General features: G+C 38.2%; 1 protein-coding gene and 1 pseudogene across 2 annotated transcripts in view; one reads left to right on the plus strand and one right to left on the minus strand.

Moving 5' to 3' along the window:
• Positions 1–18675, plus strand: part of UBAP1 (ubiquitin associated protein 1) — a 94754-nt gene that overhangs the window by 34900 nt on the left and 41179 nt on the right. Inside the window, exons 1-2 of one of the 2 annotated variants that reach the window (XM_037851305.1) lie at positions 14317–14336; positions 17898–17938. In XM_037851305.1, the coding sequence (XP_037707233.1) occupies positions 17905–17938 (34 nt within the window). In that variant the 5' untranslated portion in view covers positions 14317–14336; positions 17898–17904. Of the gene's footprint in view, positions 1–14316; positions 14337–17897; positions 17939–18675 lie in introns of those variants that run through there. The other variant, XM_037851304.1, reaches the window with a different exon arrangement.
• LOC119545605 lies at positions 15601–16724 on the minus strand (annotated as a pseudogene).

Raw genomic sequence — 18675 nt, forward strand, 5'->3', positions numbered from 1 at the left:
AAATCTCTCAGCCACTGAAGCTTTATTTTGTTTCATTTCACATATCCCTTTTGGCCAGGAAGATGCTGGGTCCAGATTCATCCCCGGGAGTCATATCCCATGTTGCCAGGGAGATTTACATTCCTGGGAGTCAGGTCCCACATAGGGGGGAGGGCAGTTAGATCACCCGCTGAGGTGACCTAGCTAGAGAGAGAGGGCCACATGTAAGCAACAAAGAGGCACTCGGGGAGTCTCTTAGGCACAATTATAAGCATTTCCCTGTTAGGCTGTTCACTAAGATTCAATTCTGAGTTTGCACATTGTAGTCCATATTGGTGAGGCATTACAGTGTTTGCCCTGGTTTCTGGTGTACTTCACTCAAAATACTGTCTGCAGAATTCGTGCTGTGTCTCACAGCTTCATTCATTCTCAGTGGTTGCTCAGTATTCCATTGTATGCATACACCACAGTTCACCATTCTGTTCCTCAGTCGGTGTACCCTTAGGCCACCTCCACCCATTGCAAATCATGAATACTGCCTACATAAACACCAGTGTGTGAATATCCATTCATGTCTCTGCTCTCAGTTCTTCCAAGTACATACCCTATAATGGGGTTGCAGGACCTTATGGCCCCAACATACTTAGCTTCTTGTGAAACCACCACACTAACCTCCAGAAAGGCTACACCATTCTGCCTCCTCATGAGATGGTAGGACTTTTTGTTCTCTGATGTAACTAGTTTTTTTGCGTTTGACCATGGAATATGGCCTGAACACTTCTGCTTTTAGAAATTTATTGGGGTTTTCTTTGTGGCCTAATATTTCGAATGGTTTTATAAAATGTCTTATGGGCACTTGAAAAGGTATATCTTGCTTTCAAAATATAGCTTTCAACATGTTTAAATTCAGTCTACCTATTTAATTATGTATTTGTGTCCACTTTTTCTGTTTCCCGTAGTTTCTGCCTTATGAGTGGTGATGCTATGTTATTTGGGGCATTTTGTAACTGTTAGCTCTTCATTTTGGGTTACACCCTTTATCATTATAAAATAAAATAACTGTTCCCACCTCTGTTAAGCCTTGTACCTAGACCAATCTGTGCTTTTTTCTTTTTCTATATTGGTAAAAGCTTCTTTATTCAGAAAAGAAAACCTTAACCACCATTCAGAGGTGTCCAAAATTACAGTTTAAATAAAAGAATAATTGCCTTCCTGTTTTATAGGCATGTCACTACTAAGAAATACTACTTTACTTCTGTTTTCTTTTGGTCCAGTAACAGAAGTCAAAGGAACACATCTAAATATATCACAACAAAGGTATTGCATGACATGCCAATGTAAAAGCATTGATAAAGTTCAATGACATAGTAATCGATAAGAGGAAACTTTCAAGATAAACTCTTCAAGTTTACTTTTTTTTAAATTTTATTTTGAAATAAATTCAAAGTTATAGGAACAGTTGCAAAAACAATACTAACCCCATACACAGATTTCCGTCATACCCTGACCCCCCTCCCCTGATAGCTCAATCCACCAACTTTAACATGCTGTCACATCGCTATTTCTTTCCCTCCCTCCCTCCCTCCTTATCTATCATCCATCATCTATTGCTCTGTCTTCTGAACATATGAGAGTCAGCTGCACACATCCTTGAACATACACTATAATTCACATATACACTTCACATGAACAAGAACATTCTTTTGTGCAATTCCATTAAGCGCAGCTAAGAAGTATAGGAGATTCAACAATGATACAAAGCTTACATTCTATATTTCCTTTTCCTTATGTCTCAACTGTGTCCCTTTGAGCCACCTGTCCTCTATCCTCCAGTCCCCTCCAAGTTCATCCTTAGCATTCAATTATCTATTTAGACTGTCTTTTTTTTTTTTTTTTTTTCAGTTGTGGAAACATATACAGCCTAAATCTTCCCATTCCACCCCCTCCCTAGCCTTCCATTAGTGAGATTAGTCACATTTAGAATGTTGTGGTGCTCTTTCCCACCATCTGTTACTAGAAATTTCCCTTCACCTCAGGCAGCAACCCTACACTCATTTCTTAACTCCCCATTGCCCCTTCCCCCATTTCTCTTAACCCAAACTCTACTTTTCATCTCTATGGTTATATTCTCTGATAATTTCTTTGTGTCTACTGTGGGGCTTAAAATTAACCTCTTAAATCAATATCAATCTTGTTTTTCTTTGATACCACCTTCACTTCAATAGGACACATAAACTATGTTCCTATACTGCTTCATTCCCCCACCTTTATATAGTTGTCTAAAATTGCGTATTTTACAATGAGTTCAAAACCACTGATTTGTCATTAGAGTTTGTGTATTTTATATCATGTAGGAAGTAAATAGTGGAGTTATAGTTCAAAAATTATTGACTTCTATTTGTATTCCACTGTGGTTGGAGAATGTGCTTTGAGTATATTCAAAAAAAAATTTCTTTTTTCTTGAGGCTTGTTTTATGTCCCAGCTTATGGTCCCTTCTGGAGAAAGATCTGTGATCACTAGAGAAAAATGAGTGTCCTGGTGATTTGGGATGTAAGGTGCTATATATGTTAAAATTCTCTATATCTCTTTCTCCTTTCTTTGTCTCTCTGTTGGTAGGGCTCCCTTTAGAATCTGAAGTAGGGCAGGTCTTTTATTGGCAAAATCTCTCAGCATTTGTTTGTCTGAAAAATTTAAGCTCTCCCTCAAATTTGAAGGACAGTTTTGCTAGATGAAGTATTCTTGGTTGGAAATTTTTCTCTCTCAGAATTTTAAATATGTCATGCCACTGCCTTCTCGCCTCCGTGGTGGCCGCTGAGTAGTCACTACTTAGTCTTATGTTGTTTCTGTTGTATGTGGTGAATTGCTTTTCTCTTGCTGCTTTCAGAACTTGCTCCTTCTCTTCAGTATTTGACAGTCTGAGCAGAATATGTCTCAGAGTGGGTTTATTTGGATTTATTCTATTTGGAGTTCGCTGGGCATTTATGCTTTGTGTATTTATGTTGTTTAGAAGATTTGGGAAGTTTTCCCCAACAATTTCTTTGAATACTCTTCCTAGACCTTTACCCTTTTCTTCCCCTTCTGGGACACCAATGAGTCTTATATTTGGACGTTTCATATTATCTGTCATATCCCTGAGGTCCATTTCGATTTTTTCAATTTTTTTCCCCAATCTTTCTTTTATGCTTTCATTTTCTGTTCTGTGGACTTCTAGAACACTGAGATGTTGTTCAGCTTCCTCTAGTCTTGTAGTATGAGTGTCCAGAATCTTTTTAATTTGGTCAACAGTTTCTTTAATTTCCATAAGATCATCCATTTTTTTATTTACTCTTGCAATGTCTTCTTTATGCTCTTCTAGAGTCTTCTTGATTTCCTTCATATCCTGTACTATGGTCTCATTGTTCATCTTTAGTTCTTTGAGTAGCTGCTCTAGGTGCTGTGTCTCTTCTGGTCTTTTGATTTGGGTGCTTGGGCTTGGGTTATCCATATCGTCTGGTTTTTTCATATGCTTTATAATTTTCTGTTGATTTTGGCCTCGTGGCATTTGCTGAACTTGTAGGGTTCTTTTAGGGTTTGCAGACCAATTGAAGTCCTTATCTCTAATTTATCAGATCTACAGCTTCGTGGAGTACACTTTCTCTAACTAACCAGCAGGTGGCGTCCACGAGCCACCTGTTCTCCACAAGCCAGTTCTCCCCTGCTTAGCCTTTTTGGTGAGTGGGGGAGTGAGTCTTGTGGGGCCCAATTGGTGTACCAAGCTTGCGTGTGTAGTTGGTGTTGCCTGCCCTGTATGTGGGGCGTGTTTCTGGGCAGTCGGGGAGGGGGGGTGGCCCTAACAATCAAATCGCCCTGGTGATCCTAGAGTTTTAAAGCTGCTGCAATAGTCTAATCCTTCAGTTCAGTCCTGCCACAGTTTGTCTCTGCCACTGACCCACAAGTCCTTGGTATTGGCATATGGCTCCTGAGACTTGCAAGTGGGCCCCTCTTCCAGGCTGTGCACCCCGGGTCCTCTGTTGAGGGATGACTGTGCTATGTCACAGGTGAGTGCCGTCCCCCCAGGGCAGTTCTGGGCTGCTGGGCTGTGTAGGGAGGCTCCCAGTCTGCTCAAATGATGGCTGAGTGGGGCTTTGTTAATTCACACTGCTCCACCTTCCCAACTCTGGGACAATCAGCTGAGGTTGCAGGGAAGGCTAATGTCCATGCCCAGTTTTGTGGTGTGTACCTGTTATTTGAAGCCCTTCCGTCACACTGGGTTGTCTGGGGCAGCTCTGGGCTATGGGGCTGGCAATGGGCAGGAGTGTTTCCTGTCCACCAGGATGGTGGCTGTGAGCGGACACCCCCGTTTTCTTGGGAAGTTGTGGTGTTTAGTGAATTTTCTCAGCCACTGAATTATTGCCTTTTGTCTCAGCGCTCTCTTAGTTCTGCTCTTGACTTGACGTGCCCAAATTGAAAGTCTTTGAAGCTTTCTGTATTGGGCTTCTTAGAGTAATTGTTTTAGAAAAAGAAAAAAGGATTAAAAAAAAAAAAAAAAAGGGTCCTCCTCAGAGATCTAATGGGTTATTGAAATGCTAAGAGACAAAGCAACCAGGGCCATTAAGGAAAGGTCCACAGGGCAGAGAGATCGGCTTTTCTTCGGGATTTACATATGCGCCTTAGGGCCTGAGCTCCGCCCTTCCCCTTTCTGTGTTCACCAGAACTCTAAAAATCCTCTGCTTTTATTTTGGAGTTTTTCGTGTTGGTTTTTTTTTTCTATGCCTGTCTCCTCTCTGCTGGGCTGGCTGATCACAGATTCTCTGGTGTCTGGTCTCTGTCTCTCTATGGTTGGAGTCTGGATCAGTCGAATGAGTTTCTGATAAGAGCAGCCACTGCAGTTCTCCCTTCTCCTTCCCGGAGCTGACAGCCCCTCCTCCCACGGGACTGAGCCTGGCAGGGAGGGGCGCGGGTTTCCTGGCCGCAAAAACTTACAGATTTCTCTGATCTCAGCAGTTCGACATTTTCATGAGTGTTGTATGAAGTATGCCCAAAGACAGATTGCTCTGTGGTGTCCAGTCCATGCAGTTCCTGGCTTTCTACCTACTTTCCTGGAGGAGTAACTAAAACATACAGCTCACCAGTCTTCCATCTTGCCCCGCCTCCTCCACAGTTACAGTCTTAAGGCCATAAAGCGTCCAAGGTAACACATCAGCAATTGGGTACCTTCACTGGAGGATGGCCAATGGCGTTCGGAAAACCTCTGTTAGCTGGGAAGGCACATGGCTGGCGTCTGCTCCAAAGTTCTGGTTTCAAAATGGCTTTCTCCCAGGACGTTCCTCTCTAGGCTGCAGCTCCTCAAAAATGTCACTCTTAGTTGCTCTTGGGGTATTTGTCCTCTCTTAGCTTCTCCGGAGCAAGAGTCTGCTTTCATCGACCATCTTCAAACTGTCTCTCATCTGCAGCTCCTGTGCTTTCTTCAAAGTGTTCCTCTTGGCTGTCGGTACTTTATTTTATATTGAGATCTTTCGTCCATTTTGAGTTAATTTTTGTCTAGGGTGTGAGGTAGGGGTCCTCTTTCATTCTTTTGGATATGGATATCCAACTCTCCCAGCCCCATTTGTTGAACAGACCATTACGACTCAGTTCAGTGACTTTGGGGGCCTTATCAAAGATCAGTCGGCCATAGATCTGAGGGTCTATCTCTGAATTCTCAATTCGATTCCATTGATCTATATGTCTATCTTTGTGCCAGTACCATGCTGTTTTGGCAACTGTGGCTTTATAATAAGCTTCAAAGTCAGGGAGTGTAAGTCCTCCCACTTCGTTTTTCTTTTTTAGAGTGTCTTTAGCAATTCGAGGCATCTTTCCTTTCCAAATAAATTTGATAACTAGCTTTTCCAAGTCTGCAAAGTAGGTTGTTGGAATTTTGATTGGGATTGCATTGAATCTGTAGATGAGTTTGGGTAGAATTGACATCTTAATGACATTTAGTCTTCCTATCCATGAACATGGAATATTTTTCCATCTTTTAAGGTCCCCTTCTATTTCTTTTACTAGAGTTACGTAGTTTTCTTTGTATAGGTCTTTTACATCTTTGGTTAAGTTTATTCCTAGGTACTTGATTTTTTTAGTTGCTATTGAAAATGGTATCTTTTTCTTGAGTATCTCTTCAGTTTCTTCATTTCTAGCATATAGAAACATTACTGACTTATGTGCATTAATCTTGTATCCCGCTACTTTGCTAAATTTGTTTATTAGCTCTAGTAGCTGTATCGTCGATTTCTCAGGGTTTTCCAGATATAAGATCATATCATCTGCAAACAATGACAGTTTTACTTCTTCTTTTCCAATTTGGATGCCTTTTATTTCTTTGTCTTGCCGGATTGCCCTGGCTAGCACTTCCAGCACAATGCTGAATAACAGTGGTGACAGCGGGCATCCTTGTCTTGTTCCTGATCTTAGAGGGAAGGCTTTCAGTCTCTCACCATTGAGTACTATGCTGGCTGTGGGTTTTTCATATATGCTCTTTATCATATTGAGGAAGTTTCCTTCAATTCCTACCTTTTCAAGTGTTTTTATAAAAAACGGATGTTGGATTTTGTCAAATGCTTTTTCAGCATCTATTGAGATGATCATTTGATTTTTCCCTTTTGAATTTTTAATGTGTTGTAATACGTTGATTGATTTTCTTATGTTGAAGTATCCTTGCATGCCTGGAATGAACCCCACTTGGTCATGGTGTATGATTTTTTTAATGTGTCTTTGGATTCGATTTGCAAGTATTTTGTTGAGGATTTTTGCATCTATATTCATTAGGGAGATTGGCCGGTAGTTTTCCTTTTTTGTAGCATCTTTGCCTGGTTTTGGTATTAGATTGATGTTAGCTTCATAAAATGAGTTAGGTAGTGTTCCCTTTTCTTCAATGTTTTGAAAGAGTTCGAGTAAGACTGGTGTCAGTTCTTTCTGGAAAGTTTGGTAGAATTCCCCTGTGAAGCCATCTGGCCCTGGGCATTTATTTGTGGGAAGATTTTTGATGACTGATTGGATCTCTTTGCTTGTGATGGGTTGATTGAGGTCTTCTATTTCTTCTCTGGTCAGTCTAGGTTGTTCATATGTTTCCAGGAAATTGTCCATTTCCTCTACATCATCCAGTTTGTTGCCGTACAGTTGTTCATAGTATCCTCTTATAATTTTTTTAATTTCTTCAGGATCTGCAGTTATGTCACCTTTTTCATTCATTATTTTGTTTATATGGGTCTTCTCTCTTTTTGATTTTGTCAGTCTAGCTAGGGGCTTGTCAATCTTGTTGATCTTCTCAAAGAAACAACTTCTGGTGATATTTATCCTCTCTATTGTTTTTTTGTTCTCTATGTCATTTATTTCTGCTTTAATCCTTGTTATTTCTTTTCTTGTACTTGGTTTAGGATTGGTTTGCTGTTCATTTTCTAGCTTCTTCAGTTGATCCATTAGTTCTTTGATTTTGGCTCTTTCTTCCTTTTTAATATATTCGTTTAGTGCTGTAAATTTCCCCCTCAGCACTGCTTTTGCTGCATCCCATAGGTTTTGGTATGTTGTGTTCTCATTTTCATTCGTCTCTATATATTTAGCAATTTCTCTTGCTATTTCTTCTTTAACCCACTGATTGTTTAGGAGTGTGTTGTTTAACCTCCAGGTATTTGTGAATTTTCTGAGTCTCTGATGGTTATTGACTTCTAATTGTATTCCATTGTGGTCAGAGAATGTGCTTTGAATAATTTCAATCTTTTTAAATTTACTGAGGCTTGTTTTATGTCCCAGCATATGATCTATTCTGGAGAAGGTTCCGTGAGCACTAGAAAAGTATGTGTATCCTGGTGATTTGGGATGTAATGTTCTGTATATGTCTGTTAAATCTAATTCATTTATCAGATTGTTTAGGTTTTCAATTTCCTTATTGGTCCTCTGTCTGGTTGATCTATCTATAGGAGAGAGTGATGTGTTGAAGTCTCCCACAGTTATTGTGGAAACATCAATTGCTTCCTTTAGTTTTGCCAGTGTTTCTCTCATGTATTTTGTGGCACCTTGATTGGGTGCATAAACATTTATGATTGTTATCTCTTCTTGTTGAATTGCCCCTTTTATTAGTATGTAGTGGCCTTCTTTGTCTCTCAAAACATCCCTGCATTTAAAGTCTGTTTTATCTGAGATTAATATTGCTACACCTGCTTTCTTTTGGCTGTAGCTTGCATGATATATTTTTTTCCATCCTTTCACTTTCAATTTCTTTGTGTCCCTGTGTCTAGGATGATTCTCTTGTATGCAACATATTGATGGTTCATTTTTTTTGATCCATTCTGCGAATCTGTATCTTTTAATTGGGGAGTTTAATCCATTTACATTCAATGTTATAACCGCGAAGGCATTTCTTGAATCAGACATCTTATCCTTTGGTTTATGTTTGTCATATATATTTTTCCCCTCTCTCTATTAATATCCTTTATTGTACTCATACCAAATCTCTTTAGTACTGAACCTTTCTCCAGGTCTCTCTGTCCTTTCTTTGTTTCTCTGTCTGTAGGGCTCCCTTTAGTATCTCCAGTAGGGCAGGTCTCTTGTTAGCAAATTCTCTCAGCATTTGTTTGTTTGTGAAAAATTTAAGCTCTCCCTCAAATTTGAAGGAGAGCTTTGCTGGATAAAGTATTCTTGGTTGGAAATTTTTCTCACTCAGAATTTTAAATATATCGTGCCACTGCCTTCTTGCCTCCATAGTGGCTGCTGAGTAGTCACTACTTAGTCTTATGCTGTTTCCTTTGTATGTGGTGAATTGCTTTTCTCTTCCTGCTTTCAGAACTTGCTCCTTCTCTTCCGTGTTTGACAGTGTGATCAGAATATGTCTCGGAGTGGGTTTATTTGGATTTATTCTATTTGGAGCTCGCTGAGCATTTATGATTTGTGTATTTATGTTGTTTAGAAGATTTGGGAAGTTTTCCCCAACAATTTCTTTGAATACTTTTCCTAGACCTTTACCCTTTTCTTCCCCTTCTGGAACACCAATGAGTCTTATATTAGGACGTTTTATATCATCTATCATATCCCTGAGGTCCGTTTCGATTTTTTCAATTTTTTTCCCCATTCTTTCTTTTATGCTTTCATTTTCCATTCTGTCATCTTCGAGGTCACTGATTCGTTGTTCAACTTCCTCTAGTCTTGTACTATGAGTGTCCAGAATCTTTTTAATTTGGTCAGCAGTTTCTTTAATTTCCATAAGACCATCTATTTTTTTTATTTAGTCTTGCAATGTCTTCTTTATGCTCTTCTAAGGTCTTCTTGATATCCTTTGTATTCTGTACTATGGTCTCATTGTTCATCTTAGTTCTTTGAGTAGCTGCTCCAGGTGCTGTGTCTCTTCTGAAACTTTTGATTTGGGTGCTTGGGCTTGGGTTATCCATATCGTCTGGTTTTTTTCATATGCTTTATAATTTTCTGTTGTTTTTGGCCTCTTGGCATTTGCTTTGAACTTGATAGGGTTCTTTTAGGATGTGTAGACCAATTGAAGTCCTTATCTCTAATTTATCAGATCTACAGCTTCGTGGAGTACACTTTCTCTAACTAACCAGCAGGTGGCGTCCACGAGCCACCTGTTCTCCACAAGCCAGTTTTCCCCTGCTTTGCCTTTGTGGTGAGTGGGGGAGTGAGTCTTGTGGGGTCCAATTGGTGTACCAAGCTTGCGTGTGTAGTTGGTGTTGCCTGCCCTGTATATGCGGTGTGTTTCTGGGCAGTCAGGGAGTGGGGGTGGCTCTAACAATCAAATCTCCCTGGTGATCCTGGAGTTTCAAGCTTGCTGCGATAGTCTAATCCTTCAATTTCAGTCCTGCCACAGTTTGTCTCTGCCACTGACCCACAAGTCCTTGGTATTGGCGTTTGGCTCCTGAGACTTGTAAGTGGGTCCCTCTTCCAGGCCGTGCACCCCCTGGTCCTCTGTTGAGGGATGACTGTGCTATGTCACAGGTGAGTGCCGTCACCCCAGGGCAGTTCTGGGCTGCTGGGCTGTGTAGGGAGGCTCCCTGTCTGCTGAAATGATGGCTGAATGGGGCTTTGTTAATTCACACTGCTCCACCTTCCTAACTCTGGGACAATCAGCTGAGGGTTGCAGGGAAGGCTAATGTCCACGCCCAGTTTTGTGGAGTGTTGCCTGTTATTTGAAGCCCTTCCGTCACACTGGGTTGTGTGGGGCAGCTCTGGGCTATGGGGCTGGCGAGGGCAGGAGTGTTTCCTGTCCACCAGGATGATGTCTGTGAGCGGACACCCCCCTTTTCTTGGGAAGTTGTGGTGTTTAGTGAAATTTCTCAGCCACTGGATTATTGCGTTTTGTCTCAGAGGTCTCTTAGTTCTGCTCTCCTCTTGACCTGCCCAAATTGCAAGTCTTTGAAGCTTTCTGTTTTGGGCTTCTTAGAGTAATTGTTTTACAAAAAGAAAAAAGGATTAAAAAAAAAAAAGGGGGGGGCCCTCTTCACAGATCTAATGGGTTATTGAAATGCTAGGAGACAAAGCAATTAGGGCCATTAAGGAAAGTTCCACAGGGCAAAGAGATCAGCTTTTCTTCGGGATTTGCATATGAGCCTGAGGGCCTGAGCTCTGCCCTTCCCCTTTCTATGTTCACCAGAACTCCAAAAATCCTCCGCTTTTATTTTGGAGTTTTTCGTGCTGTTTTTTTCTATATCTGTCTCCTCTCTGCTGGGCTGGCTGCTCTCAGATTCTCTGGTGTCTGGTCTCAGTCTATCTGTGGTTGGAGTTTGGATCAGTAGAATGAGTTTCCGATAAGGGCTGCAACTGCAGTTCTCCCTTCTCCTTCCCGGAGCTGACAGCCCCTCCTCCCACGGGACTGAGTCTGGCAGGGAGGGGTGCGGGTCCCCTGGCTGCAAAAACTCACAGATTTCACTGATCTCAGCAGTTTGACGTTTTCATGAGTGTTGTATGAAGTATGCCCAAAGTCAGATTGCTCTGTGGTGTCCAGTCCACGCAGTTCCTGGCTTTCTACCTACTTTCCTGAAGGAGTAACTAAAACATACAGCTCACCAGTCCGCCGTCTTGCCCCGCCCTCATATTGTTTTTTTAGACATAATGTTATTGCACACTTAATAGACTACGGTATAGTGTAAACATAGCTTTTATATGCCCTGGGAAATAAAAAAAAAAAATTGTGTGATTAGCTTTATTGCAGTATTTGCTTTATTGCGGTGGTCTGCAACTGAATCTGCAATATATCCAAGGTATGCTTTTGTTGGGAATGGCATAATCTTTTGCTGTTGACACTGTAAACTGTCCTTAAATGATACTTGGTGGCTAGTAGGTCTTAATATAGGGGACCTACACTTCTGGAGTCACTGGACATCAGTACAAATATACATCTTTTGCTGCTGTTATGGTATGAATTTCTGCCCAATGTGGGACACACAGATTGGTTGGGATGTAAATTGAGCTAGGGAAATAAAAGCCTCTATGAAGTGATTTTGGCTAAGTTAGAATCAGGATTGGGCTGTTGGTGGTTGTTTGTTTTGTTCTGTGACTGCATTTTTTTTTCCCCACCAAGTAGAGTTAATCTATTATCCTGAAGATTATAAAAATGAATGATGAAAGTTCTCTTTTTCCGAAGACTAAAATTATTATAAAGCCTGTTTGGCACATGATAGCTATTAGAGAGTGAGAAAATGTCACTCATCTTTTCCCTTTCCCTCCCTCTGTACCTGAAGTTTGCACAGCTTACCAATTTTGGAGTTGCTTTTTAAAAAAAAACAGCTATGTAATATAATTCACATACCTTACAATTCACCCTTTTAAAGTGTACAATTCACTGGTTGTTAGTATATTGAAAGTTGTGCAACCATCACCACAGTTACTTTTAGAACATTTTCATCAACCCCAAAATAACCCGTGTCCCTTAGCCATACTCTTCCGATTCTCCTGAGTTAATTTTCATATATGGCGCAAGGTATGGCTCTAGGTTTGCATTCGAATGTCTGGCACCATTTGTTAAAAAGACTATCTTTTCTCCATTGAATTTCCTTTGCACCTTTATTGAAAATCAGTTGGCTATGTGTGTATGGGTCTATTTCTGAATGCTGCTCCATTGGTCTGTTTGTCTATCCTTATGCCATTGCCGTAACGTCTTAATTACTATAGCTTAATAGTAAGTCTCAAAAATAAGGTAGTAAGTTCTACAACTTTTGTTCTTTTTCAGAATTGTTTTGGCTATTCTGTTTCCTTTGCCTTTCCATGTAAATTTTAAATCAGCTGGTCAATATTTTTTAAAAAAATTTCTTGGACTTGAATTCTGTTTTGAGTAATTTTCACAAATGGGTGCAATGTACTTGCCTTTTGAAAAAAATTTAAACTTTTATTCCCACACTATACAATCCATCCTAAGTGTACAGTGTTTTTTTTTTAATATTCATCCAAACATTTATTGAAGTATTTTATTGTCAAAGAAACAAAAGTAAATAAAAATTCTGCTTTCTAAAAGCTTACAATCTAGTTAAAGAGATAGACATGGATATCATCATGATGCAAAAAAGTATAAGGAAAATGCTGTTAGAGTATTATAAAATAAAATCCTGCAGGAGCAGAGAGGAAATAATTCTGATTGGAGTAAAGGGATGAAATCCACCAAATTTGCATTTGGGTTTTAAATTCAAAATATAATTTTTTACAGAGAATAAAATGAACAGGCATAGACTGGCACCTGTCTGTATGCTTGGGAAATGCAAAATCCAGTGTGGTTAAAGCACAGGATGGACAGAATCACAGAGGATCATATACACAATAAGAAGTTTAGCTTTATTCTGTGTGTAATTAGAGATTTCATTCTAGAGGATATTAAGTGGTAGGTGGGTACATGGTTAGTTAGATCTACAGTTTAGGTAAAAAGCTGACAGCTGAGTCCAGGATGATTTGGAGATCAGAGATTGAAGATATAGGCAAGATCAGCTAGAAGGTTCCTATAATAGTCCAAATGAGAAATAAAGATGACCTTAACCCCCAAATATAATTTAGAGGTTTTGCTGGTTTGAAGCTGTTATGGACTCCAGAAGAGTCATGATCTTTTAATTCAATCTTTTTGGGTGGGGCCTTTTGATTAGGTTGTTTCCATGGAGATGTGACCCACCCAATTGTGGATAGAAACTGATTATATTATTTCCATGGAGGTGTGGACCTGCCCATTCAGGGTAGGTCTTGATTAGTTTACTGGAGTCCTCTAAGAGAGCTCATTGAAAGAAGGAGCTCAGAGAATCTGAGAGAGACATTTTAGAGAGAAGATGATATGTAGTCCAGAGTTTGCCCCTGGGAGAAGCTAAGAGCCAACACAGACACAGAAGCCTGGAGATGCAGACAGAAAGAGGTTTGGAGATGCTAGGCTAAGAGATGAAGCCCAGAGTTTGCCCTAAAGAAGCTAAGAGAGGACCCCCAGACAATTAGAGAGAAACGGCCTGGGAGAACAAGCAAGAATGCACAGGAGCTGAGAAAGAGAAGCTAAGAAAAACTGAAGCCCAGAGACATTTTGGAGAAAGCCATTTTGAAACCAGAATCCAGGAGCAAAGGGCCAGCAGATACCAGCCACGTGCCTTCCCACCTGACAGAGGTGTTCCAGATACCATCAGCCTTTCTTCAGTGAAGGTATCCTCTTTCTGATGCCTTACTTTGGACACTGTGGCCATAGAGCTGTAAATCTGTAACCTAATAAAATATGTAACCCTTTGTAAAAGCCAGTCCATTTCTGGTATTTTGCATAATGGCAGCTTTAGCAAACCGGAACAGAGGTTAACTGGGTTAGATTGAGAATCTCCTGAACTGAGTATAGACAAGCCAAGAAAATATCTTAAATACTTAAAATTTATTAAGTTTAAAAAAACACAACTATATTCATGGTTTAAATTATTTCTGAGTAAACTATAATTTTAAACAAACAAAATTACTGTGATGTACGCTACTAAAAATTGAGTTCAAACTACATATCATTACTGTGGCCTATAAAGGTTCTTATTTTTATCTGTATTATCTAAATTAATTACTAGTATTGGCAAAATGAAGCATGGGAATACTTAAAATATTTAATTTACCAATTATCTGTAGATAATTTATGCAAAAATTTTAATAGTTATTTTTCCTCACAGTCACCCAATAAGGACACATCTAAGCAAGTTTTTACAGTTAGATGACACAATTCATATAATAACAATTTTATTAGCCTGAAGAAAATAAGTGAAATTTGGCCAAAAGTAATGACCATGCATTTACAAAACAGTTAATATTCTATTTGCTGTTCAGAGACAACTAAGATTTATTGAGTACCTCCTGTTTTCCAGGTCCAAAAACATATTACCTTATAGAATTCTCAAATCCATCCTACAAGGTAGGTAATAATATCTTTTATTTTATGGATGAGAAAGCTAAGACTCAGACCAGTAGGAACTTACCACAAGCAATAGGACAACCATAGGCTGTCGTATTTAATTATACTGACTGCCAGTTTTAAGAGAACATAACACCTATTTTTCACTTAGTGTTACTAACACTAAGTCTTTGCTTTTACATTAGTTTTTCTTAAATTCTTATGGACATAAGCAGTATTTTTATTTACATCACCATCTTTCCTATTTGTTTTCCTAAGGTCTTCATCACATATCAATAATTTCTTGCTTATAAATATCATTAAAATAAGCAGAAGTGGGAATGTATAGTATTAGGTATTACTGTGTCATTCTGGAATTTAAAAATGACACAAGCACAAATTTTTAAAAGGCTCCACCTATTACAAAAAAGATACAAACTATGATTTCTAAAATATACTTATATATATTTTTAACCTCGTTTTCATCTTTTTGGTTTATAAATATAACCATAAGATTATAGAATGTTAAAAAGCTTAAATGACTATGTATGAAGATGAGCAATCACATATAAGGTACTGAAATATATATCCCTTAAAGTTTAATGTACTGCTCCTAAGAACTGGGCTAATGAGTGGTTCCTTATTTTAGTTCATCTGAATAAAATTATAAAAGGAGTGTTTTCCTTCATAGTACAGATGTTTAAGTAGCCAAAAGGTCAAACATAGAATTCAGTAAAGATTGAGGATATTTCAGTAGTTACTAATATTGGATTCTAGCCAACTTCTAGTAATATGTAAGTGTAGATTATCTTACAGAAAACCTGTTGTTAAAAGTGTCCTTTTAGAAAGGGAAAGAACTATAAAGAAATGGACTATGCCAGAGATCTACTAAATGCCCTTAGATACAGGTTAGGGACCAAGGTTGAAGCTAGATAAGTAACTTGTCCAAGCCATATGCCTGTGGTAGAACCAGGTCTGATCCCGGGCCTGGCTTTTATTCTGGGCTTTTTTTTTTTTTGCCATATTACAGGGTTCTCTCATTTTATGACTTAATTATATTACTGACTGTATTTTAACTTTAATTTGGAAAATTATCAAGGAATAAAATTTCTTTGTAGCTCAACAATTCTCTCGTTTTTTTCAAAAACGAGCATTACAAGGGCAGAATGCAGTTCATGACATTAGAGCAGGTTTCTTCATTAAAATAAATTTATACAGGAAAAAGTTCACTTTACTTATTATTTTGGTTTGGCTGCAAAAGCTTAATTACAGCTTTAAAACCTCTTTATATCATAGTAATATCATATGCTGTGAAATGGTTTTCTATAATCTTGACATTTTCTTCAGATAGCCAGTTTTCCTGTTTTAGCTGCCTTATAAGAGTTTCCGAAGACTTCAAGTTTCTTAGAGTTTGTTGCTTTTGTAGCTCAAGTAGTGTTATCTCTGAATATAGCTTAGAAATTTCTGCCAGAGATGTTCCTTATTTATGTCTTGTCTGCAGTAAGAATGTTCAATTTATAAAACAACTGTTCCACAGTCTGTATCCTTATATAAGGAGTCTTCAATGTCCATGTCTTTCATTTCCAAGTTTCTTGTTGGTCTGGTATTTTCAGTGGGTACAAAAATGGTAATAACAGATTCTTTATTTGTGTTTAATTCTTCAACTGTTTGAGTAATTGTGCTGAATAAGACTGGATTTTCCTATGCTGACTTAATTTCCATGGAGTTATTTGTCAAATTTGGATGTAGCTATTTCAAGCCCTTCTTGAGTTTTCAAAGACTGCTGAATACCTTCTGAATCTGAAGTTGTCAAAGTAATAGTTGTAGAATTAGATTGTCAAAAGATGTATGAAAAACTCCTGCATCTATTTCTTGGTTAGCTGATGTTTCCAAAATAGCTTGTGGTTTTTCAATATCTTGTTTAACCAGGTTAAGAGTTAATAAGCTATTTTGTATATTTTCTGTTTTTGGAGATGGTGGCTGTGCCAAGGCAGTTGAATCAATTATTTCCGCACATTCAGGAAGCATATCCTTGTTAACTGTATTTTTTGTAGGCTCATTTGATGCAAATGAATCTTCTTTTTCACATCCAATTTTTTCTTTGGAGACTTTTTTTTTTTTGAAGGGTCTTTTCCCTGATTGTTTTCTGGCAAAAACAATATTGTTGGAATTGCACTTTGTTTCAAACATCGAATACCCCATTCTGATGTCAAAAGAGTCAGAAGTAAAATGGTTGCTACATAGGAATTGGTTTTACTGGGAACCCATTGAATCATGTTTCATATTCTTTAACCATTTTCCAAGTCTTTCTTTGTCACCCAGAGGAAACCTGTAAAAACTCAGCTTCTGGTCTTAATCGTTTCATCCCTGGCTGTTCTTACAGCAAATTGCTGCACAGCAGGAGGGCATCACTCAGTTGATGCCCCGGGACAACCCGGCTTGGCAAGGGGCGCAGGCGGACCTTCTCACTCATCAGTGGTTCTTAGTATAATCACATAGTTATGCATTCATCACTGCAGTCAGTATGAGAACATTCTCATTTCTTTTGGGAAAACAAACAAACAAGCAAACAATCCCATATCCCTTATATCCCCCATTAGTGACATTTAGCTTTGGTATAGTGCCTTTGTTACAATTAGTGAAAGACTATTACAATGTTACTGTTAACTATAGCCCTTAGTTTGCATTAATTGTATTTTTTCCTACATACCACCCTATTATTGACACCTTGTAATAGTGATGTATGTTTGTCTAGTTCATATAAGAACTAGAAAAACAAAAAGCACTTGCTTTTTGTTTTCAGTATGATTCCTTACAGTGTACTATATGCAGGCTGATAAACACCTTACCATAAATTCATGTGGCTAACCTTAATTTTTTTTCTCACTCTGTCTTAGGTAAATTAAAGGTATAAACACCTTACCAAGGGAGATAAACCTTTAGGTTCAAGGGCTCATATGGTTTTATTTGTGCAGGAAAGGACTTTGTACCTACTTGTATAGGGACTGAAAGTGCAAAGATAATGTTAAGCTAGATGTATGGTTTTATGGTGTTATAAAAAAATTTTGGAATTTAGTAGAAAATTAAAAAGTTACAAAAGATTGTAGTTCATTCCACATTTCAGAAATTTCAGTCTTGACAGTTACAGTTAATTCCCTGTAAAAGGTCTGTATTTGCTTAACTGAAGAAAATGGGATATTCTTTTTACTCTGGTAATGAAATATTTGTAGTTTACATCAGGAGGATATAACTTAGGAATTTTTTGCTTTTGATAGCATATAGATTGGTCAGTGGATAGTATACTATTCTTCTAATATTTTTCTTTCAGAATATGCCAGATTCCAGAAACACGTATTTTTCTCTGAAAACTTCGTTCGTTCCCTGCCCCCCCCCCCTTTTTTTTGTCTTTTTCTTTTGTTGCTTCAGGACTGAGAAGTATGAAGACTGTGTCAGTCCTGGCACATGGCTATTGATCAAAACCTTTGGTCCTCTGCTTTCTTTTTTGTAGTTTCAATTTTCTTTTAATTACTTGTTTTTATCCCCTGAAGACATATGCCTGAGAAATATTTCCTTGTTTTTCAGGTTCTAAATGGCTTCTAAGAAGTTGGGTGCAGATTTTCATGGTAAGTGGACTATTAGATATTATGGTTTTAATTCTGATTTGATCAGAGAATTTAAAATTACTTAGCATAGTTTAATTACTCCTTTTTGTCTCTTTAAATGAGCAGCTTGAGAAAATAAACTTGTATAATAATGTGCATATACATTCTAAAGAATTTGAATTAACTTTAATATTAAAGTATTTCTTCAAATGGATAAACTTTAGAGTCTTTCTAGTTATTGTACTTGGAACTGTTAGAGATAGAGAAGGAGTTGGCCTATATTTGTTGTTCTTCACTAGTATTTTGAGGCAGTTACCCTTCCCTTTCCTGTTCCCCTGTTCGTAGCTCGTCTGCATTTCAGTGTATGAACATTCTAAACCTTGAACACTTCATAAGCATTTTTTGTTTTGGTTTAGTGTTTTTTCCCACCATATAAGGAAGTCATTTACTAAAATAAGCTATGGTCAACCGATCAGTATATTACAGACTTATCAGTAGTAGTAATTATAATTTTGCATTGAAATTTAAAGTTTTACTATCATCTTTTCCTAAAATAGGACCCTCCAAAATGGAATACAGTAATAAGCTTTATTATCTGCAAATTGGGGGTGGGGAAATGAAGGTGCCTAAGAAGTTAAAATTAAAATTAATTTTATACAGTAGAAGATAATTAAACCCCAGAAATATCCTTACAGCACACTTATTTTAAAAGGATTTTAAAGCTTATCTTCCAGTCTAAAAATCTCATCATTGTAAGA

Source organism: Choloepus didactylus, chromosome 10 (assembly GCF_015220235.1).
Source record: "Choloepus didactylus isolate mChoDid1 chromosome 10, mChoDid1.pri, whole genome shotgun sequence".
NCBI classification, from domain to species: Eukaryota; Metazoa; Chordata; class Mammalia; order Pilosa; family Megalonychidae; genus Choloepus; species Choloepus didactylus.